The sequence below is a fragment of the Motacilla alba genome, chromosome 20 (assembly GCF_015832195.1).
Source record: "Motacilla alba alba isolate MOTALB_02 chromosome 20, Motacilla_alba_V1.0_pri, whole genome shotgun sequence".
In the NCBI taxonomy this organism is placed as follows: Eukaryota; Metazoa; Chordata; class Aves; order Passeriformes; family Motacillidae; genus Motacilla; species Motacilla alba.
In genome coordinates, this window is record NC_052035.1 from 8301267 (window position 1) to 8324307 (window position 23041).

General features: G+C 54.8%; 1 protein-coding gene across 1 annotated transcript; it reads right to left on the minus strand.

Annotated features, from left to right (window-relative positions):
* Nucleotides 1–39: 39 nt before the first annotated feature.
* Nucleotides 40–9143, minus strand: FKBP1A (FKBP prolyl isomerase 1A). The gene is made up of 5 exons (XM_038158512.1): nucleotides 9020–9143; nucleotides 8866–8913; nucleotides 2921–3033; nucleotides 2050–2202; nucleotides 40–1065 (listed from the first exon to the last, which is right to left on the minus strand). The coding sequence occupies exons 1-4, from the start codon at nucleotides 9141–9143 to the stop codon at nucleotides 2074–2076; spliced, it is 414 nt and encodes a 137-aa protein (XP_038014440.1). The 3' UTR covers nucleotides 40–1065; nucleotides 2050–2073.
* Nucleotides 9144–23041: the final 13898 nt, after the last annotated feature.

Below are 23041 nucleotides of genomic sequence, written 5' to 3' on the forward strand. Positions count from 1 at the left end.
TGAGCGACAGGCGAGGGAAGAACCTCCAGGACACAGGGCTGAGAAAAGCCAGCATAAAGCGTTTTTATTGCGATAATAAACTGGATACCTTTGTGCGGCGGAGAAGGAAGTGACCGGCGGGAATTTCTGTTACCAACGGACTGGGCAGGGCAGAGGGAGGGGCACAGGGGACAGCTATGCGTCCTGTGAGACCAGGCAAGCAGCGATGACCAGCATCAGGTGGCAGGAGAGAATGGGCAGGTGTGCTCAGAGCAGGGACAACGGGGGGCTGATGGTTCCTTTCCACGGGGAAGAAGGACAGAGGCTTTTTTGTTGAGTTGAGCCCCCACCACCTTCCCTGCAGACAGCACCTTCCCTTTCTCCAGTTTTCCTTTTTCTCTAAAGAAAGCTCCATGCTACAGGATTTTCAGGATGAGGTGGAGCTCTGGTGGAAGTCCAACTCCCTAAATCCGAAAGTGGTCTGGAGGGGAAGGCAGGCCCACCTCGAGATGGCAGGGTGAAGCAGGGGCAGAGCAGCTCTGCTTTCCCAGAGCAAACCCACAAGGCCTGCAGTGATGCTCCCCAGGGAGCAGGGAAAGGCCAGGCTCCCTTGCTGTCCCACTCCAGGCAGAATTCCTATAAACAATCCTAGTGCTACCTTGCTCTCTGCATCCCTTCAGCCTCGACCTCTCTCTGCTATGGCTTTTGCAGCAGCAGCAATTTCTGGTTTGGAAACACCATAAATCTGCACCAAAACGAGTAACTAACAGGATTCCTTTTGTTCAAACGACTCCTATCTAAGGTCAGCCCATCTGCGTGCTACTGGGAAAACATAGTCTACACCTGGAACAAAAATAAGATTAAGAACTTGACCCAAAAAGAGTTGAGGTTTACGGTGTATAGTTTAAAAAGACATAAAAACACGATACAAGGAGGAAGAGTCAGACGCAAAGCTTAGTGACCAAAGGCATTCAATCAAGGTGTAAGGTTATACAATGAGTGTAGTGGACTATCAGGAAAAGCTCCGTACAAAGTCATGTGCACTCTTCTTGAAGCTGAGATTCTGGATTCCTCCATGTGCCAAACCTGTGTGGAGAGAGAGCAGAGGCAGTGTGACAGAGCTGCCTGCTGGACAAGGAGGGAATGTGCCCAGGGCACAGCAGCCTCCACACAAACCACACCGGGCCCTCAGAGCAGCAGTCAAGCCTTGATCACGAGGGGAGCACAGCCCCACCCTGCCCACACCGTGGGGAACCCACACCCCAGAGGAGAGCCCCACAGAACCACAGAATGGGCTGGGTTGGAAGGGACTGTAAAGACCCATCTTGTTTCAGCCTCCTGGCACAGGCAGGCACACTGTCCACTAGTCTAGTTGCTCCAAACCCCATCCAACCTGGCCTTGGACACTTCCAGGGATGGAGCAGCCATAATTTCTCTGGACAGCCAGTGCCAGGGCTCCTCCAGCCTCACAGGGAAGAATTTCTCCCTAATATCTAATGTAAACTTGCCCTGTCAGTGTGAAGCTGTTCTGCCTTGCCCTGTCACTTCAGGCCCTTGTGCAAAGTCCCTCTCCAGCTTTCTTGCAGCCCCTTTAGGCTCTGGAAGGTGCTCCAAGGTTTCCCCAGAGCCTTCTCTTTTCCAGGCTGAGCAGCTCCAGCTGCTCTTTGGGTCAGTCACTGCTTCCTGCACACACCACAGCCCCATGCCCTGGCAGCACAAGAGGCAAGAGGGGCTGTGGCAGCTGAGCCCCCTTGGTGCAGCAACAACACTCAGAACTTTGTACCAAGGCACAAAGAACTGGCACTGCAACACCTCCATGACATGAACCTGCTCAGCCAGGCTGGGAACTCTGCATGCAGCACTGTAGTGATCTGAACCCCAGCTCACCAGACTTCCAAGAGCAACTTCTACCCACAGCCAGAGACCTGCCCTGTCCTTCTCATGTTCCCCACTACTGCCCACTCCCCCCTTGCCTCCATCCCCCCTCCCCACACTGTCCTAAGATCAAACACGGGGGCCTTGAGCTGTCCTCAATCCACACAGTCCCTGACAGAAGCTGCCCCTCCTTACCCGAGGACAGGGTGCTGGGATGGGTCATTCCAATTTCATGAGCTCCACGTCAAAAATTAGAGTGGCGTTTGGCGGGATGATCCCCGGGTGGCCAGTGGAGCCGTAGGCGTAATCTGGGGAGATGGTCATCTTTGCCCGCTGACCAACGCTCATCTGGGGCAGGGACAGAAACACAGGGATGTCAGGAGATGGGCACAACTGCCAGGTGAGTGACAGAGGAGAGACACACACACACCTGTCCCCTCTGTTTTCCCTACACTGGGCAAGAGCACAGACCCAGGCTGCACAAAGCAGAGGAACAGGAAGAATGTCAGAGGGAAAAGGTAGGCAGCATGGGCTGGAAAAGGAGCAGGGCTTGAGATGTCCTTCACACAAGGGAAGGCAGGGAATGCCAGGCCATTCCCTCCAGCCACCAGCATCCTTGTGCTGCCAGCAGGGCACAGAGCGAGCAGTGTCATGCGGGCAGGAGCTGAAGCTGTGCTGTGCCCACAGCGTGGGATCACAGCCCAGAGCTGTGCTGTGCCCACCAGCCCTCCCTCCGCGTGGGCTCCGGAGCCCGGGAGGCCTGAGCGCTCCCGCCGTGCTCGTTCAGAGCTAACTCAGTGCAGAAATGTCACCGCTGAGTCACCGATGTGCCGTAGGTGTTGCTGGGGCCTGGCCCGGCTCCGTTCCTGCCAGCTGGCAGGTGGCAATGCAGAAGGTGATATTCACACCCACACCTCCCAGTGCTGAGGGGGTGGAACAGGGGAATAAAATAAAGAAATAATAAAAGAGGGAACAAGCTGCATGCACACTGATTCCTGCCCACGCTGCAGCTCCCGGCGCGGCACAGCCTGGCACGGGGAGCGTGAGGCAGAGGAGCTCCAGGCACCTGAGCGACTCCTTCCTCCCAGCCACGGATCACCTCCTGCTTGCCCATCACAAACTTGAATGGCTTGTTCCTGTCGCGGGAGGAATCGAACTTCTTCCCATCCTCCAGCATACCTGGGGAGAGAGAGGGACATGGTGATACAGGGACAGAGCCACGCGCGCCAACGTGAGATGCTGTGACCTGGCAGCCTGAGCAGGCGACAGTCACATGGCTCTGAGTCAAAGATGTGTCTCAGCTTGTCCTCCTTTTCCCTGGGAAACACCTGTACAAGAGGGGAAACCCCTGTGGCATCACCCATCCTGGGGCAGGGAAGGATGACACTTAACTGTTTCAGCCCAAAGAGAAGTGCTCCTCTGGGCCAGGACCAAGGACTGACAGGGGAGCAGATGGACAGGGGAAGAAAATCTTGCCCACCTTGCAGCACCACCAACAGCCATTTATCATCAGGCAGCAGGATCTGACCTTGTGCTTCCCATCCCACCAGAAAACACACCTCTCACTCACGAGGCTTCTACCTTCAGGCACTCAAAAGACTGATGACATGCCAGTGCCCCATCTGGAGGCTGTGAGTGGCCTCCAGCCCTGCCTGTGCCCAGCTGATCTAAGCCAAATCCCTCCTAGACCCGGGAATGACAATGGGGAGAGGCAGCACCAAGTGCTGGATGCATGTGCCTGGGGCAGCCCTCATTCCCCAGCACGGGCTGAGCCTGGCTGATATCCTCAGAGCTAAATATAACTCCCTAACATGAGCTAAGGAGGAATTTCCTCCCCTCCCTTGCTCCCTGCCTGACCTTCTTGGGGAATCTTGGAGCTGGCGCTGCCTTATAGGAGCAGTAACTCCACCAGTCAACTCCTGTAAGGCAGCTCCAGCTCTACATTACCACAGCCAGTGCCCCGTACAATAAACCCTGTGTGATAAGAGCAAAATTAAACACTCTTCAAGACATTTATTCACTTCCCAAAACAGCCAGAAAATCCTGCTGTCCTGACTGGAAACTGCTCTACAGCCTTGAAAAACCAAACTTCCTCAGGATGGCATGGGGCACATTGACTTCCCTTTGCCAGGGCATGTGTGCAAGGGAAAATGTGTCCGTGAAAAAGATGGGATGGGGGAGCTCAGCCCCTGCTTGTACAGAGACCAGAGGGAACGGCACACAGGGACCAGCAGCCACAGGGATGGGAAATTTTGAACAGAAAGAAATTAATGGGAAAAAGTGCATCACTTTTGCAGGGGCAACAAGCACCAAAAACCTGTGTGCTCCTCTCAGGGAGCAGAATAATTTTTTAATTTAACAGACAGCAAAAATCCCTTGTCCAGTGTGTCGAGCGTCAGCTCAGCTGGTCACGCTGTAGCCCTGGACTTTGGAATAGCAAATCTGGAGTTCTCTCATTTCCTCCTTCCAGGATAAACCTCTTGTTGCTGAACCTGCTTCCAGCCTGTCTGGCACTGCTCCTCGCTCACGTCCGCTGGCCTTCCTCCCGCCTGGCAGCAGGGACAGGGGCAGCCCATGCAGGCTGGCACCAGCAGCGCTGCCTGGCTGCGGCCCCAGCTGACCCCGACTCGGCTCCGAGCCCTCCAGTGCAGCAATGGGCCGAGGAGGCAGAGGAGGGACAGAGAGGACAGCTCTCTGCCACCCTTCTCCCTGGGCATCCACCAAGGAAAAACCCCAGGGCCCACGCAGCACAGCCCCCTGCTCGTCACAGCAAGCAGGGACTACTGGGATGCTCCCAGGGCATCTGCAGCCTGCAGAAGTGCATCCCGTTCAATGTCCTGACCAGGGAATGCAGAGGCATCAGCAGCAATGCAGGAGATGCTGCCAGCCTTGCACAGGAGTGGATGGCACTGCCTGACTCCACTGCCAGGCTCACCTGTCCCAGTCCAGCCTCAGGAAGTGTTTCAGAGCTGGCAGCTCCCCAGCTGCAGGAGAGAGGGATTGATGGACTATGCTGGTTGCAATAGCCTGAGGGATCGATCACTCAGCTCTCCCGAACCAGGATGGAGAAGGTCATATGTGGGAGCCTGGCCATGCTCCCCCATCATGCCAGTGGGGAAAACAAAGAGGCTCCAACCCTTTGGAGATTGCATCCTCATCTCAGGCACTTCCTCTGCCCACAAGCCTCCTGGGAGACTTCTCCAGCCCTGGACAAATATGAGCAACCATTTCCTCATCCCTGCCATCCCTGAGCAAGGAGATAATGAGATCTTAAAGCTATTATGGAGGAAAAGCATCCTCTGGCAAAAGCAGCTACCCCAGCAGAGCCCCAGGGGCAGCAGACAGCCCTGGCACAGCCCAGCTTATCCAAGCCCCTGACAGGGCTCCGTGCTTGTCACCCCCAGTCCTGCAAAAAGGGCAGAGCTCACACAGGTGGATTATGGAGTCCCACTTGCCCTGGCTCCCACCCAGAAGGATTTGAGCTCCCAGAGATCCCAGCTGGTCTATACAGACCCCAAGGGGTCTCAGGAAATCACTGTGAGGAAGAACAGAGAGCCCTGCAGCAGCCATGGGATGGAGTGGGGCTCTGGAGCACAGCCCCAGCCAGGCAGCGTGGCCCTGCCAGGTCTCTGCCACACTTGGCAGGCAGGAGCTGGGAGACGCCGGCTGCAACGTGCGACTTGGCTCCGGGCCCCCCTGGGCGGGCAGAGGCGGCGGAGAGCGGTGCTGGAGCAGGCAGAGTCAGCCCTGGGACAAACCTGCTGGGTCGGGTTCTGCCGGGGCTGCAGAGCCCCACCCGCACCCCCTGCATCCCCTCCTCGGTGCTGATCCTTGGCACGGCCGTTGCCCAGGGGCTCGGGCACAGAGCCAGCCTCCCAAGGAGAGGCAGGAAGAGACCAGAGCAGTGGGGCAGGCACCTCTGCTCCAGCTGGGACAGGATGGAAAACCCTTCCCACAAGCCCTGGAATACCCAGCATGCTCCAAACTTCTGCTCAGGGCAGGGATGCCTGGATGAGGTTCAATCCTGCCTCCACCACCATCACTCAAGCCCACCCCATTATCACCCACAGCTGGATGGGGAGAGAGCTCTGCCCACCATTCTTGAGGCCTGGCAGGACAGAGGACCCCAGCGCAGGGGTGCAGGAGACGGCGCTGAGCTCCCACAGTTGCCACAACCCACGGAGCGGCAGTCGCACGCCTTGGGAGGAAACGCCTCCTGACCACAAGAGGCTTGCTGAGCAGCGGGAGAGCATCGAGGGCAGCACCCAGAGCTGGGGGAGCACCACAGCCCCAGGGACTGTGCACAGGCACAGTGGGAGGACAGCGGTCCTCTCAGTGCTATCCTGCTGGAGAAAGGCAGGTTCCTCCAGTATCCATCTCTGCTCCAAGCCCAGCTCCCTCAGAAACCCCACACTCAGGCAAAGCCGTTTGGCCAATCCATCTCAGACTTGTTGCTGTCCTGGCACTCCCCAGAATGACTACAGCACCCCATTTCCCCTCCTGAAGTGCAGCAGGGTGCCCACAGTCCCCCCACACAGCTGGTCCCCATGGCAGCAGCACTGCAGGACCCGCAGCTGCACAGCAGCCCCACTCTGCTCCCTGATCTGACTCAGGGGGCTTAGCTCTGTTGGCCCCCAATCCACATCGTCTCCCCACTGATTCACTCCCACACTCCATTCCATTCCATGCCAGTTGCTACAAGCAAAGTGTGCTGAACACACTGGGCGCATCAGGGAACTTGATTTAGTCCCTTTAAGAGCCCTACATAGCAGATTTTACATCAAAGGCTCTTTTGGACACTCCGGGGCACAAACTCTCCACAAAAAGACCCAATACCTAGAAGGAAGGAGGGGAAACAGGTACAATTCCACCAACTCCCCCCATACATTTCCATCTCTGCAACCCCAGCATGAGCAACTGGCATCTCCAAGGAGGTTGCTCTTCTTTCCACCTCATTCCTCTGCATTGCCCTCCTGCACCAGGGCTGTCTGTCCCTTCTGGGATGCTCTTGGCAGGGCCGTGTCTTAGGGAGCAGGAGTCTGGGCGCAGGCAGAAGCAGCACCAGCTGCTGGCTGACCAAGCTGGCTCCCCACAGTCCCTCACCCTTGGATCACCGTTTTTTTCCCCAAAATGTTTTTTTTACCCAAACCACTGTGCATCCATAACCCAGCACAGGGAGAGCTGCCTCCTGCACACCACAGGCTGGATCTCCCCAGCACTGGAGCAAAGGGCAGCTAGGGACGGAGCCAACGCAGGGCTCTGGAAGGAGTCCTGGAGCTCGGCACCTCCAGCACTGCACTCTGCCACCATCCCTGGTGCTGCTCTGGGATCGGCGAGTGCTGCAACCGGGCTGGGAATCAAAGGTTTGTAAGGTTTCCCATGAGCCAAGCCCCGCTCCCGTCTCTGGCAGAGCCGGCTGCAGGAACTGCGCTGCCGACGCAGGGAAATGGCATCAGGGCCTGGAGGTGTTTGATTCCTGCTGCCTGCCGAGGCGGGGGGGCAGGAGCTGCCTGCAGACGGAACGGGGGTGGGGATAAAGGACAAACGGAGACAATAATAACAAAAAAATAAAATAAAGGAAATTAGAGAACCTCTCCCAGGCGCAGCACATCGCTGCTGCTGGGGAGGGTCCGTTGTGAGCAAGTCACCACGTAGCACTTTGCCTGAAGAGCCATGACATAGGGACAGGATGCTGGTGACCCCCAAACAGCTCTGCCAGGGTGGGGGACAGGGCTGGGGAGAGCGGCCAAGCTCCAGCAATGCAGCAGGAGGGGAGAGCCGGCGCAGGGAGCCGGAGGGTTGGGAGTCAGAAGGGCTGGCAGGCGGCAGGACTGGCCCACCGGGAGCCACTTGACTGCCTGCCAGCCTCTCTTTGTTCTTCCACCGGCGGAGGAAACGGGGCGGCTGGGCAGACCAAGCTGCTTCCTCTCCCTGCTGACGAGGGAAAGGGAAGGACGGGGGAGATGGAGGAGCAGCAGATGGGCTGGATGCCCGCTGAGCCCTCCTAGCAGGCCGGGACCCGTTCTGCAGAGAGGGGCAACCCCAGCCCCCCAAGGGGAGCAAGGGGAGGCAGAAAGCACTGGGGCGGGAAGGGGAATTGGTTATTAGCAAAAACAGTCACAAATGAGTCATTAACTCATTTTTACCACGCCAACGAGTCAACACTGTACAAAAGGCAGCCCAGGGGGACAAGAGCCCCCAGCGTGATCCTCAAAGCATTTTTGGGGTCCTACGATTGCATTCTTTCCCCCTTAGCTCGCAGAAGGCTGCTGGAGGACATGACCCTCCCTGGCTTTGGGGCAGCCCCACATCACAGCACTACCCCGACCACGCAACAGCACTCTGGTTACCCACACCGGGGTCCCCCCAGAAAACCTTAGGATGCAGGTCTGGGGTGGCCCCACGGGTACCCCTGGTGTCACCCTACAAGGGAGAAGGGGCTGGGGCAGGACTGGGGAGGGGGATTGCACTCCTGCAGGGAGCCGTGGCAGGAGGGACCCGCTCTGAAGAAGCAGAGCCTAAAGCTCCCGGGGGGTGACTCGTGGAGCCCATGAGGGCTCCGGGCCCGGCGCCCCCACAGCCCACGGGTCTCGGCTGCCCTGGGACCGCCAGGGCTCCACCCGGGCTGCCCCTGCCTGCACCCCGGGGTCCCCTCTGGGTCGCTCCCCGGTGCATTCCAGAAAGAAGGCTGAATACGCGTGGGAAAGGCCCCTTCATTGAAAAGGCTGCGGGAAAGACGGGGACAACGGGGCCTCCCCACGGCCACGGGGCACCCACAGGACTTCCATCCCCCCTCACCCCCCTCCGGGGCTCATCCGCGCCCCCCGGGAAAGGCCCCCGTGGCGGCCCGGACCCCCTCCTCCCCATGCAGCGCCGCGGCCCATCCGAGCCGCCGCGCCCGGGGTCCCTGCAGGCAGCCGGGGGCGGGGGGGCCGGCAGGCCCCGCTCCCTCGGTGTCCGGGCCGGTCCGACCCTCCCGCCCCTCCGCTCCCGGGCTCGCCCCGCACTCACCCGTGTAGTGCACCACGCAGGTCTGGCCGCGCTTGGGGAACGTCCGCCCTGCGGGGAGACACGCGCCATCACCCCGCGGCACCGGGACCCGCACCGGGAGCCGCGGGGAGGGCAGGGAGAAGGGGTGGGGGGGAGCGGGCTCGCCGCGGCTCACCGTCGCCGGGGGCGATGGTCTCCACATGCACGCCCATGCCGGTGCCGGTGCCGCTCGCACCCGCAGCGCCCGCAGCCCGACGGAGGAGGGGCCGCGTGTGCGCAGCCGCGGCGCTCACCGCCATAGAGCCCGCCCGTCACTTCCATAGATCCCGCCCGACCTTCCATAGATCCCGCCCGGCGGTGCCGCCCCGGCCGCCGCCATCTTCCGCCCCCCCGCCCCGCCGCCATCTCGGCACCGCGCGGTTGCCGGGGGAACGCGGGCCCGGCCATGAGGGACCCGCCGGGCGCGGGGCCCTGCGCGCTTCGCCCCTTTATCGCCATTCCCAGCCCGCACAGCCGCGGGGTGCGTGCCCCCCCACAGAACGAGTTCGGATGGAAAGGCCTCTGAGATCAGCGAGTTCAACCTCGGACCCAACGCCACTCTGTCAGCTACAGCGGGGCACGTCAGTCTTTCCTTGACAGTGACTCCATCACCTCTCTGGGCAGCCCATTCCACAGTCTAAGCACCCTTTTTGTGAAGGAATGTCACCTAATGTCCCACCTAAACCTCCCCTGGTGCATCTTAGACTACATCCTCTTGTCCTGTCCTTGTTTCACTGAACTGGACACGGTCAAGGCGGCAGTGCCGACCTTGGGACCCCAATGGCAAAGGCCAGCAGCGACCTGGCTTGTGGCCTCCCCAGTGTGACCAGCAGGACCAGGGCAGTGCCTGTGCTCACACTGCTGAGCCACCTCGAGTCCTGGCATCAGTAATTAATGGGCCCTTCACTTCAAGGAGGACATTGAGGGGCTGGAGCTTGTCTAGAGAAGGGAATGGAGCTAGGGAAGGGCTGGAGCACCAGGAGAGGCTGAGGGAGCTCAGCCTGGAAGAAGGGAGGCTCAGGGGCGACCTTCTCACCCTCTCAGCTCCCTGACAGGAGGGAGCAGCCAGGTGGGGGTCAGGCTCTGCTCCCAGGGAACAAGGGACAGGACAAGAAAAAATGCCTCAAGTTGTGCCAGAGGAGGTTTAGATTGGATATTGAGGAAAATTGGTTCAAAAGGATGATCAGACACTGGCACAGGCTGTGCAGGGGCAGTGGAGACATCATCCCTGAAGGAATTTAAAAGATGTGTGGATGTGGCACCTGGGGACATGGTATAGTGTTGGCCTTGGTCATGCTGGGACTTGATGATCTTAAATGTCTTTTCCAACTGTAATGATTCTGTGATTAATGCTGCTCCCCACTGGGCAGATGGAGGTCAGTGCTGGCCCCGCATTGCTGGGACAGGCTCAACAGAAGACATACAGGTTTGAACAATCCCACACTCAAAAGTACTTTTTTTCTAGTACAGCAGCAACTATTTTCTTTTTTGGTCAAAAAAAGAATCACTCCAGGCACAGGATTTTTGCCTCAAAGTGTCCTATTTCTTTACTTCAAGGAGGTGAACTTGAGCCTCCACAAGGGAACAGAGAATTTCCAAGGACAGCCAAGGGACTAATAAAAAGCCAGAATTCTCAGCAAGTGCATTAAAATGGGACACAAGAGGAGGAGGCTCTTAAAATAACAGATAATAGCATGAAGCAAGTTGTAATTGCTTGTGTCCCCTTGCTTGTATCTTTTAAATACTGAAATACCAAGGGTGTTTTTTTTTCTTGTTAGATGCCATGTTTTACATTAAAGCTCCAACACAGTGAAGGTGCCAGTGATCCCTGACTTTCCATATCAGGAGGGCAGATGTGTGAGGCCGTGAGTCAAGGTGAAAAACAACAGGGTAGAAAAAGGGGCATGTTCTCATCCCTACTTAGTAATGCTGTCTTTGCCGAGAGCTGGGCCTGCTCTCTCTACAAGAACTGGTGATAAACAAGGATCTGAAAGGGGAAAATGCTGCTGGATGTAAGCCCACGCTGGAGCCCTTGCCTCACTGGCACAGGCACGCTTGCACACGTCAGGCAAAACAGCTCTTGCTCTGGGTGAGGTGTTTTGGTTCAGGGTTGTTTTTTTGGTTTTTTTTTTCAGTCCCTGGCATGACCTGCTCATCTTACCAGCAGCAAGGTCACTGCAACAGGCAGTGTTTCAGTGGGGGCAAGGAGCTCAGCCAGGTTTGACCAGCCCCTCACTGCTCAGGGTCCAGCTGGTCAGACTCAGGACAGGTCCAGGTCACATTCTGGTGCCTAAACTCTTGAGAAAGCACAAAGGCTTGAAAACTACTGAATCCTGCCCCAATCATTCCCTGCCCTCAGGATGATCTGCTGACAGAACTCACAAAGTCAGAAATGTCAGAAAGAGGGACAAGCGTGACCATTGAGATTTATTACTGTAAAAAATAAAAGGGACATTATTTGAGCTACAGAAACATCACCCCAGGCAGCAGTGGGCTGGCAGGCACCACACACGCCAGCAGCTGCAGATTTGCTGGAGGGAAGGATGGATCCACAGTGGGATCTGGGCAGGCTGAATCGATGGTCCAAGGCCAAAGGTATGAGATTCAACAGGGACAAGTGCCAGGTCCTGCCCTCAGGTCACAGCAACCACACGCAGTGCTCCAGATTTGGGACAAAGTGGCTGGAAATCTCGGAAGAGATCTGGGGGTGCTGGACAGCTGCAGCTGAACTTGAGCTTGTGTGTGCTCAGGGGGACAAGGAGGGCAGTGGCACCTGGATGAGCAATAGTGTGGCCAGCAGGACCAGGGCAGTGACCCTGCTCCTGTACTGTTCCTAAACCCAGAGGCAGCCAGACTGGAAGTGAGGCAGTGGCAGTGTGCAGTGCATCCCAACACCCGACCAGGCTGAGCCAGGTGATCCCAAGGAAGAGCCTTCACTCTCCAGAAAACTAAATGACAATAAAAGGAAAAAAGAGAAAAACATTAGGTTCTTTGTGCATCAGAGAAATGGTTTTGAAGCAGGGCTGCTGTGACCATCCTGACACCTCTCTCTAACACCATCGCCCCCCTGATTGCAGTGCTGCACCATGAGACTTAAGGCTTTGCATTAATTCATCGCACAACTGGGGAGCAATTTGCTCAAATCCTGCAGTGTGCACCAGACTGGAGAGCTGCAAGGTCACCTTACGGTCAGATCCAGCTCCAGCCCTAAAAATAACCAGCCTCCCTCTCTGCCTCTGCACAAGGCTGAGCCCAGCCCAGCACTACAGCCCCAGGATGGCTGATTTCCCCCCTCTCCCCCCACTGCCCCCTCACTGTTGCCAGGAGAGATGTGGGGGTGCCAGCAGCTTTTGAAGATGCTGCTGTGGGAGATGTAGCTATGGGCTACGATTTTAAAAGTTCAGCCCTTCTTGAAATTCATTTGACACTTCTATAAACTCCCAACCTGTCAAAACCCAGGACAAGCTGCCAACCCCTCCCAGCTGCTGACCGGAGGCAGTAGAGCCCATTCTCTCCTGTTTTCCCAGAAGTGACTCAGGTGACATGGCCCAGGCAGGTGGACAGAGCTGACTCCCACCCCCCTGCTGCCAGGTGTTGTTTCTGCTCCTGCTTTAACCCACTGCTGGCTTCAACTTCACCTTTGTTCAAAGAAATTCTAAACCTTTCCCTGTGAAAGGGCAGTCTGAGCACAAAGACATCCACTATCTCAACAGTATTTTCCCTAAAAACTGATCAAAAATAGTTTCCTCTCAAAAACAACCTCTGTGTTGCTTGTGTTCCCACCAGGCTAAGTGACACCTCCACATCCTAATGTCTCAGTGATGCTCTGGGGCTGGTGGGGGCCCTTCTTCCGAGCACTGCAGTCTAAAGGAAGGCATAGATCTGTCAGGACCTGCCAGGCCAACCCCTGGAAAAAGCTCTGGTGAGGTGGCGGGACGGGGGCTGCAGCAGGACCCCCTCCCCATAACTGCCAGCAGGGAGAGGGAGGGGTTTGGGACACAAACCAGACCTTTGGGACAGGGAACAGGAAGCAACAGGAAGCAATGGCTTTCCCCCACAGCAGCACATCCTGACGGCACAGCAGATCCGTGTCTGGATGAACTCAGCCTCTCCAGCCCGGGTTTATTCCCAGCTGCCACAATCTACCTGACATGGGTTAAAAGGAACCCAAGCTCTCATGAAACCTGGTGAGAAGTCAGGCAGGGTTAGGACAGTGGGCAATAGCTTCAAACTGCATCCATCCCTCAAAGAATCCAGCTGCAACTCTCGCAGGCTCTGTTCCAGGTCCCTTCCCTGGGAGGCTGGACTCCCCAGCTGGCTGTGCCCCATCCCTCACAGCACAGGATGGTGTGTGAGACAGTCAGCCCCAGGCACCATGTTCCTTACAGTCTGGAAGGAGCTGTACCTGAACAGGTGCTGCAGGAATTTCAGGGAGGCAGGGTAGGGATCACACCATGCTGTAGCAGAGCACCCTGGACAGCCCAGAGCTTGGAGCAGCCCTGAGGAGGAAGCAGAGCTGGGCAGATGCGGCCCTCAGATAAGGTGGCCACACTGCTCCTTGCACAAGCTGAGCTACCCAGTACAGCCTCTTCCCCGGCCTCCAAACCACAGCCCAGCTACTGTGAGATCAAGGTCTGTGAGAGGAAGCAGTAACATCTGAAAGAAAACCTTATTGTCTGAGTTTCTAACATCTCTTATTCTCTTGCTTAACTGCTTCAAGTCCTTGCCCTGCAGCAGAACCCTGGGGCAGCAGTGACCCTCTGCATGCAAGATGTGCCCCCAGTTAGAGCCTGAAGAAGAGCTGCTGGCACAATTGTCTCTGTATGTCCCACCACACTGGGGACTCAGAGCACTGAATCCCTCAAAAACCTCACCTGCCAGTGGAGTGTCCCAGCTGCCTCCTTGTGCTACCACTCAAGGAATTTAAACACAGCAAAGACCCTCCTGGGGTATTTTCATGGACATTCACCATGGAACCAGCTTTTTGCTGTATTTTCTCCTTGGGCTCTTGCTGACCAGGAAGTCAGTAGCAGACTGCACCCCAGTGTCTTCCAAGGAAAATGGTCAAAGAGATGTGGAATGGCTCCAGCCGGGGTGGGGGCGAAGGGAAACAACAGTTTGAAAGGGAAAGAAGTCCTGGGGGAAAGCTGTGAGCAGCAGCACGATGCAGCTTGTTCCAGCCAGTGTTTCATCTGCACTCCCTGGACACCCCTCCAAGTGTTGAAATGGCCCAGAAACATCTCCACCACCAATGTTTACAACCATGTGATTTTGATCCAGTTTGAATGCATTCCCAATGGCTTTCAGCTGCCTACCAAACTCTACCTTCACCCCAGACTGCTGAACCCCTTTGCAGGCAACCCCATCTCATGTGGACACTCACCTGTACATCATCCAGCAGGAAGGGCTGGAAGAAAACCCACAGGGCATTGCCTGTCATCTGGTAGGGAATGGCCCAGCAACGGAGCAAGCCTTTGTGCAGAGAGCAGCCCTGGCTTCTCCTGCAGCTGAGACTCCCGGGAATGATCCCGCCTTAGAAATTATACACACCTCTGGCTGACAGCTAAACCACAGCTGCTGCTTCTCTCCGAGGATGATTTAAACCCCAAGTGATGTCATAGCCTGCCAGGACAAACATACCTGTTCTTGGCTGGACATTGCTCCACCTGACACCCACAGACAAGCTGCTCATGGCAGCTGGGGTGCTGTGGGGTGCTTCCCCAGCTGCTGGAATCTCGGTGGTCAGGGTGCAGTGCTTTCAACACACAACCCTCCCTTGGGTCAGCCTGGATCCCCAGGTCCTGCTCAGTGGTGTTCCATGATCTTCAGCCTTCAGAGTCTCTTGCACAGTAAATTTGAGGTACCAGGCACACTGACGGCCTCTTTTCCTGCTCCAAGCCAGGGTTGGAGGGTGGTGAGGCACTGGCACAGAGAAGTTGTTGATGCCCCATCCCTGGAATGGTTCAAGGCCAGGTTGGGTGGGGTTTGGCACAGTCTGGTCTAGTGGAAGGTGTCCCTGGCCATGGCAGCAGTTGGAATGAGATAAGCATTAAGGTCTGTTTCAAACGGAACCTTTCTCTGATCCCACACCCACTCCTCCATCAGCCAGAGCTCCAAGGCAAAAGCTGATCAGTGAGCATCTGTGTCATTTGCTCCTCTTGGGCTTGTCTTGTCAACAGGGTCACATCTCTGGTGTTTCCTGATTCTCCTCAAGGCATATTTGCAGGAGATGAGAGGCTGCTAACGAATGAGACACAGATCTAATTGAGGCACAGTGCTCTGCTGAGCTCTGACATTGTCCTTTCCTGTTCTATTGAACCACAATCCAGCGCCTCAAGTTCTGTAACATTAAAAAGTATAAATTGCATCAGGCTTAAAGTGACTGTAATGGAGGCAGTGAGGAGAGGCTGCAAAGACCAGAGCCCAGGGGATTTCTACAGATCAGCAAGGGAAACACAAGGAATGTTTCAGCAAGCAGGAAAAGGGCTGATGGCAGCCTCTCTTTTATTTGGATGTGGTTAACTTCGGTAAACACCACACTGATCCTCAAGTATCTGGCAAGTTCCCAGAGGCAACCTACAGCACTGACTTCCCCCTAGTCCCAAACTGAATTTGCTCTGTAGTGTGATACACCTCAGCATCAAACAAGACCAGGAGTATACTGTGGGATACAGGCTAAGGCCACATTGACAGTGGACAGCTCATCCAGGCTCGGCTGGAGCAGCATGTGGCCTTGGTGACACTCACTCTTTGACAAGCAGACCCATCCTGAGGCCATTCTGTCAGGACAGTGCAGACCAGGGCTGACCTCCCCTCTCAGCACAGGCCACCCTGGATGATGCTCAGGGCTGACAGGCTCGTGAGCACCTCGGGCTCTTGGCCGCACCACATTTCAGCTTTCCCGATCCCCGAGCAGCTCCAGTGCAGGCTCTGTCCTGCACTCAGAAAATCCACAGCACCTTTGAAGGACACAGAAGGCTCCTTTGCCCTGTGGGGCACACGGCCATCTCAGGCACCAGGCCTGGCTCAGAGAGAGCTGTAAAAGGCTGTGAGCTCCTCCAGAAGAGCCCTGCAGAGAGTGAGGAGGGATGAACACTGGGCATAGGGCTGTGCAAGAGGCTGGGCTGAGGGACAGGCTGCAGCATCACATGGACAGCTGGAGAACAGGAAACTGAGTCAAGGAATGCCTCAAATTCCCACTTCCCTCATCTCTTTTAGGGTGAGGGGGCAACCTGCCAGCTCGCTGGCCTTGTTGGGTTGGGGACAGTTTGCTGTGCCACTAACATCAGTCAAGGTAACAGCTACCCTTGAGGGATGACAGACCCTCGTTGTAGTGGTACTAGGGAGCAGTGTACAAAATCAGGGGCACAATCCCAAAAAAGCAGCGTTCCAGAAGGCACTGAATGAGTTTCCCTCACGCAGCAATTAGCAATAACTCCTCCACAGCCCCTGCCATGGAAAAAGCACTGACGCTGCTCTGCCCACCAGGCTGGAGAGCCCAGCTTCTCCCCACACACCCAGGGGAGCAGAGTGTCTGCCTTCCCTGTGCCAGCCTGTTCCTGCCTCTCAGCTTTTGGTCCCAGTTTACTTTCTGCCTTTTACAGCCCACAGCGAGAGTCAGGTCCCTCATATTCCAAACTGCAGGCATGCAATCTCAAAAGCCTTGTCCCGCGGGGAAGGCTGAGGCATTAGGCTTGCACCGCCAAGGAGCACTTACTCATACAACATCTAATTTCCACAGCAGTTGTATTTCTAAAATTACAAAAGCATTTCTCAGGGCCGCACGGTTTTGCGGTAGCTTTTGTTCCCTTGATGCTCTCAGCAGGTAGGACAGCGCTCTGCACGGCGCTGCCCATTTCGCTTGAAAGTCAGCAACAACACCACAAGGCAGAGCTTTGCTTTAACAATGTGTTCTCGAGCCTGAGTCATAAACACTTCAAACCACCCCCACAGCCTGCGGCTCGAGCTGGGCAGGCTCCGCGTGGGCGAGCGCACTCGAGAGGGTGAGCTGCACGTGTGAAAGGCGCCTCTGCATGTGAGAAAGCAGCACCCTGGGACACGGATCTTACCCCTCTGCGGACCACTCTCCTCTCCGGGAGAGCTGCTTGGGTCGAGCTGCGCAGCTCAGCACTTTCAGGATGCCCAGAAGTGTGAGGGCAGACACGGCCGCATCCTGCACGTGGCAGGGAGGCAGAGCCTTCCTTGTCCAGGGTGAGGAAGACTCTGCCTTGCACATCAAGTAGCTGCTGCAAATGCAGATCTGAGCTGGCTGGGGATTTGACAAGTGAAAGTACAGCATCTGTGAGGCTCCAGGGGGAGATGATACGGGGGAAATGACCTGCCCTGCGGGAGGAGTGTGGCCAGACCCTGCCCACAGAGACAGGAACTCTGTCAGGGCTCACAGGGCAGCACATACTCGGGGCAGTAGTTCCCAGGCTTTCTGCAGTCAAGTGGAGAAATCTACTGCTCCCCTAGGCCAAGCTGTGTCCAGCATTTGTTCCCCATCCCAGGCTGCTCCCACAATGAGATCTCAGGGATGTGTGGAAGAAGGCCTTTGCCTGAGCTCCAGGGCACTACAGGAGCACACTGGAGCCAGCCCAGCACTCCTGCACCAGCAACCACCAGCTGCAAAGGACCAGCATGAGAAACCAGAGCAGGCAGGCAGAGGGCCAGCAACAGGCAGGGAGAGGGCAGTGGGAAGAGCAGGTCCTTGCCACACGTCACTCCACAACAAAAGCCCCTCTCTCCCAAAGAAGACCTGGAACCCAGCTTGGACTCTCTATTCACAGAATTACAGAATGCTTTGGGTTGGAAGAGTTCTCATTTTGTTCCAACCGCCTGCCACAGGCAGGGACACCTTCCACTAGACCAAGCTGCTCCAAGCCCCATCCAGCCTGGCCTTGGACACTTCCAGGGATGGGGCAGCCACAGCTTCTCTGGGCAGTCTGTGCCAGAGCCTCAGCACCCTCACAAGGGAGAATTTTTTCCTAATATCCCATCTGACTGCCCTCTGTCAGTGTGGAGCTGTTACCCCTTGTCCTGTCACTCCAGGCACTTGTGCAAAGTCCCAGGACAAGGTCAGTGAGCATGGGAAGCGTGGATACATCCGTGTTGATACATGGCTACATTTTTCCTTTATAGTGGAAGATCTGCCATTTCCAGCCTCCGTCAGCCTGTGAGCTCCCAAGAGATCTCCCATAGCAGTGCAGTGTTTTAACCTGGTGACATAAAGGTGCAGTTCAGTTCCCTTTCACAGTCCTTTTGTAGCCCAGAGCATCCACCAGTCTCAGCATCACAATCCAGAAATGGCTCCTGCATGAAGAGCGCTGGGAGCCCAGGTCCTTGGCGCTGGCTGCGTGGGAGCAGCGGCGTTCCCAAGGCAGCCGTGCTCACAGCTCACAGCCAGCACTGCTGCAAGCGCTGGGCAAGCAAAGCACAGGGAGAACATTGCCTTCAGAGGACAGAAGGCACTGGAAAAGGCTGGCGGGGAGGGATGGCACCACCACTCTGCCCGCTAATTGTCTCTTTGGCACATCTCATCCCATTGGGCCGCTCTTTAAAAGCAGATCCTGCCTCAGACCCTGAGACTGGCCTTATCTGCAGCAGCCAAGGCAGAAGAACGGAGGCAAAACCCTCTCCCTGCTCCCAGTGGAAGCATTAAATTTGTGTTAGTGTCTCTGCACCACATCCTGTATCCGGGGGGGAATGAGCACCCTCTCTGCAAGGTTCATTACAATGCGCCATCTTCAGCTCAGCCTTGCCTTGTCCAGCGGGGGTTAATCTGAACCACCTGAATTTCACAGGCTGAGTCAGAGCTTGGTTAATAAGGCACAGTACAAGTGAGTCAGTGGCATCTCTCCTCACTGCTGTTTTACTGACATCCCAGATAACAAATATCACTCACGCTGGACCACAGCCAGTGCGGTGGGATCCAAATCCCCATCTCCCACCAGCATATCTTGGCACACATCTCTGTAAGAAATCAAAATACATCTCTCCCCATTCAAGAGGAAAGGGGAAACTCAAAAGGAAATATTAAATCTTGATTTATTTTTTTTCCGAGGCCATTTTCTACCCACGCACCACACAATTACATTTGGACAGACACAAGGTACTTTGGAAATTGTACTCAGCACTTAATCCTCTGCCTCTTTGGCACTCATTTACTCCCCAGGTGCACAGAGCTGCATTTGCTGCTCACAGACTACAAAGCAAAGAGATGACCAGCAGTTACCTCTCCAAATAGCTGAGTAGCTCTTGCTTCCCGGCTAAGTCAGTGCACAATTATCCCCAAACACAGGGAAGCTTTATTCCTGCCCTGCTCAGCTCCTCCCAAAGCCTCTGTCGTGCCCTCAGTGCCTCACAGGAGGCAGCGTCACCCACTGGAGCTCGACAGGATGTCACGATTGCTAGAGCAGCATGGGGAGCTCACAGCCCGCCTCTGCGTGACAGCAGGGCTCAGCTTGGTGCTGGAAAGGCAGATTTTGGTGAAAAGCACCAGTCCCAGTGTTAATCGTTGCTGTACACTGGGTGACCTGCTGCAAGCAGTGAGCTCTCCAGTTACACTCTGTGCCAAGGCCTGAAACCTCACCAAGGAGCTGGAATGAAAGGATGCTGCCTCTTCCATCACTAACTGATCTTTTTCTTTCAGTTGGTTAAAAATATGTTTTGAAAGAAAATGGAAGTACTCATGAACACGGCAGCTACACCCCATGTTCTGTGGCACACATTCAGCAAAGGGCTCTGAGAAACCAAAGCTCTGCAGCTTGAGAAACAAGACCCTGTTGGAATTATTCACTGCAAAGGAACTTCCCCAGAACCCTCTTCTCCACTGTAGAACTATAAGATCCCTGTCCAGTCAGCACAGGGCCCAGAAATGTGTGATACCAACAGCTTCCACCCAAGCCACACTGGCTCAACAGGCTTTCTCAGGGCACTGTGATCTGCAGATGGGCTGCTCAGGCAAGGAAGCCCCACTGAAAACAAATAAAGTAAAACACAGCCTAAACCCAGCAAATGGGCTTTTTTTTTTTTTTTTTGGCACAGCAGCGAGTGGCAGCATTTGGATGTGTTCCACCAACAAATCCTCCAAAGGTTCACCTCTCCTTCACTGCTGTAGGCATGTGGCTAGAGCAGTGGCTCTTGGGTTCCCCTCAGCACAGCTGCCTTCTCTTGCTGGAACAGGAGCCAGGACTTCAAAGCCACCAAGATGGATGAGGCAGGAGAGACCCTGTTGCCACCGTAGGCCCATAAGCCATTAAAGAGTTAATTTAAGGAGGAGTCCTGAAATGTACCTGAGTAAATAAGAACATCTGGAATCCATTCAGGAACTCCCAGGGCTGGGACTGACAGGTTCAGTACAGACAACACAAAACAGTAAATAAGATAAACCTTTACGAATCTTGTAAAGAAGTCACAAAATGAAAAATTAGTAAATTGGGAGGTGCTTGACTGGAGCTGTTCAACTGCCAAAGATGGGGGCCTGTGGGATCATTAGTATTGTACTACTCTCTGTAGACCTGTGTAATTGGGAAACATGGGACTCATTGGGAAAAACTGCTCACAGGTAACTGGAAAGGATTTCACCTCCCATTTCTGTGGAATCCTGCTGTGTGGGAGCAGCGGTGTTCCCAAGGCAGCCGTGCTCACAGCTCACAGCCAGCACTGCTGCAAGCTCTGGGCAAGCAAAGCACAGGGAGAACATTGCCTTCAGAGGACAGAAGGCACTGGAAAAGGCAGCCCCATCACCTGGCCTGCCCCTGCAGTGAGCTGCTCCCTTCGTTGGACAGTGTGTGTGTGTTTAGCTGCCCATCAGTGCTGCCCCAGGAGCCCAGCACTCTGAAAGCCATGGAAGTCCCCAGGTGACCTGCAGTGACACACTGCACCAGCTCCAGGGCCACTGTGCCAGCCACGCGTGGTCATGGCACGTGGCACAGCACGGGCACCCCTTACCTGAGCGAGGAGGAGACTTGCAGCTGAACTCTCAGTAGGCATCAAATAACTTTAGTCTTTTTTCCTTCCTGAGGCAAAATGAAGCTGCCCAAAGCACACCATCAATCTGGCAGGGCAGTGGGACCTCTTTCACAAGGGTGTGGGTGAGGAGACCCAGCTCTGCAGGATGCAGTGCCTGTGTGCCATGGCTGATTCTCCTCACACCAGGCAGAGCAGTGATGTTTGTGTACCTGTGCCTGCAGGACAGGTACACAAACACACAGCTTGGAGAAGTCTGCTCTGAGTCTCCCAGCATGAGAGGAGCTGTCAGGCTTTTCTTTCATGGGGATGCAGCTGGGATGCCAGGAAAGCACTCCCGGCAACAGGCAGAGCTGAGAAATGTGGGCTGCAGCTCCCAGCCCTGCCTGGAGTGGCCGTCAGACACCCTGCCCTGGAGGATGCCACATTTACCACACGAGCACCAATGGAAACTCACAACTTGGTAAGAAAAGCAGCTTCATTGCTTAATTAAATCTCTCATTATGAGTACTAGTCTCCATCTGGTTCACCAACCAGGCCATTCAGAAGCAGTAAGGGGCTGGTCCTCTTCCTTTCACAACGCAGCAATCCATCATGCAGGTACCTTGAACAGCAAACTCCTGCACAGACAGCAGCTCCTGCCCAAGGATTAACACAGGTATCACAGCTCCTCCCCTCGTGGTGCTGGGCTTTGAAGATCCCCACAGCAGCTTGTTTTATGTGACTGTGACATCAATCCCCTGAGCACATTTTCCAGTCTAACCACAGAATTGGAAGAAACCTCAGTTCAAGGTCCTTTTTCTTGCTAACAAAGGATCTGTAAAGCAGAGCTGCTTTCAAAAGAAAACCTCCTGACTGAACTTCCAGATAACATCCCAGGAGCAAACTGACATCCTTTTAATCAATCCTCTAAGTCAAGACACAGGGACACAGGGAGCTGAAGCCCTATTCAAGAAGCAGAAGGTCACTTTTTCTTTCTGGAAGGCTGGAGGGTTGTCCAACAGTGAGAAACAAAGACTAAATTGAATGTAAGTGATTATAACAAAAAGCAAGAAGACAAAAAAAAAAGGCCTAAATTTCCAGTCATCCTCTAGTAGAGCTGCTGTGCCCAGCAGGATTTTTTTCTCCATATCTTTTATGCTGTTTCCACTTACCTGCCAGCTGAGCTAGTCAAGTTTGGGGCCAAAACAAGCCAAGCAAAATTGCTGCTTCATGCTGGTAGTTTTGTTTTACCTGAACAAGCAGCTGAAGGTACAGCTACACCTCGAAATGGGTATTCCTACAGCAGGATCACTGAAAAACTACATGGCCCTAGGATAGCAGAACTTCCTGAGGCAAGCAGGGCACTGAGCATGTAAGAAACACAGACCAGGAAACATCCCACAGAAAAAGCAGCATTACAGAGGGGGAGGCAAAGTTCCCAGGAAATGGTGTGAAATGCTATCAGAAAACACAGGAACTAAACCTTAGCAACAAGATGGGAAAGGAAAGAAGAGGAAACAAAGAACTGCATACAAAGGGAAAAAAAATCCCAGGAAGTTCTACAATTACCCAAGTGAGGAAAACTGTTAAAATGCAGCATTTGGAGAAAACAGTTGGATACAGTGAAAGACATCAGCTCCAGATGGAACAGCATGGTCCTGAAACTGAGCTGTATCTAACCCAGAAATTGAAATGAAGTTGAGTTTTCATGTCAGATGTGGAGCATTGCCTTAACACTGGGGTGTGAAAGGCCAGGAATACAGGCACAACCTCCTTGTAGGAGAAAGATCAATGAAGAAAAAAAGGAAAATCTTGCAGGGAAACATTTCTTGAGCAAGGAAGGAGGAAAAAAAGACATTTTTGTGACCATAAATATCAGTTTTAGAAAAGCCCAATCTTGGCCTATGACTTTGTTAGAGCACAGAAATGGAATGACAAAGGCAAGAGATTTTACAAGAGAGGAAGTCAAATTCACTAATAATCAAAAGCTACACCAGTGTCAGAAATAAGGATTTGTCTACTGCAGTGGCACACCACCAAATAGAATCATGGAATCGAGGAGTGGTTTGGGTTGGAAGGGATATTAAAGCTCATCTTGCTCCAAACCCCTGCCACAGGCAGGGACACTTTCCACTAGAACAGGTTGCTCCAAGCCCTGTCCAACCTGACCTTGAACACTTCCAGGGATGTGACTGTGCAAGTGACA

Bases quoted from the DNA above. Each gene is read 5' to 3' on its own strand.
- FKBP1A (XM_038158512.1), bottom strand. From the start codon at position 9,143: ATGGCGGTGAGCGCCGCGGCTGCGCACACGCGGCCCCTCCTCCGTCGG. The intron at 3,034-8,865 runs GTGAGTGCGGGG...CTCTCTCCCCAG, and splicing joins CTGCGTGGTGCACTACACGG to GTATGCTGGAGGATGGGAAG. The intron at 2,203-2,920 runs GTGCCTGGAGCT...TCCCTGCCCCAG, and splicing joins GGGAGGAAGGAGTCGCTCAG to ATGAGCGTTGGTCAGCGGGC.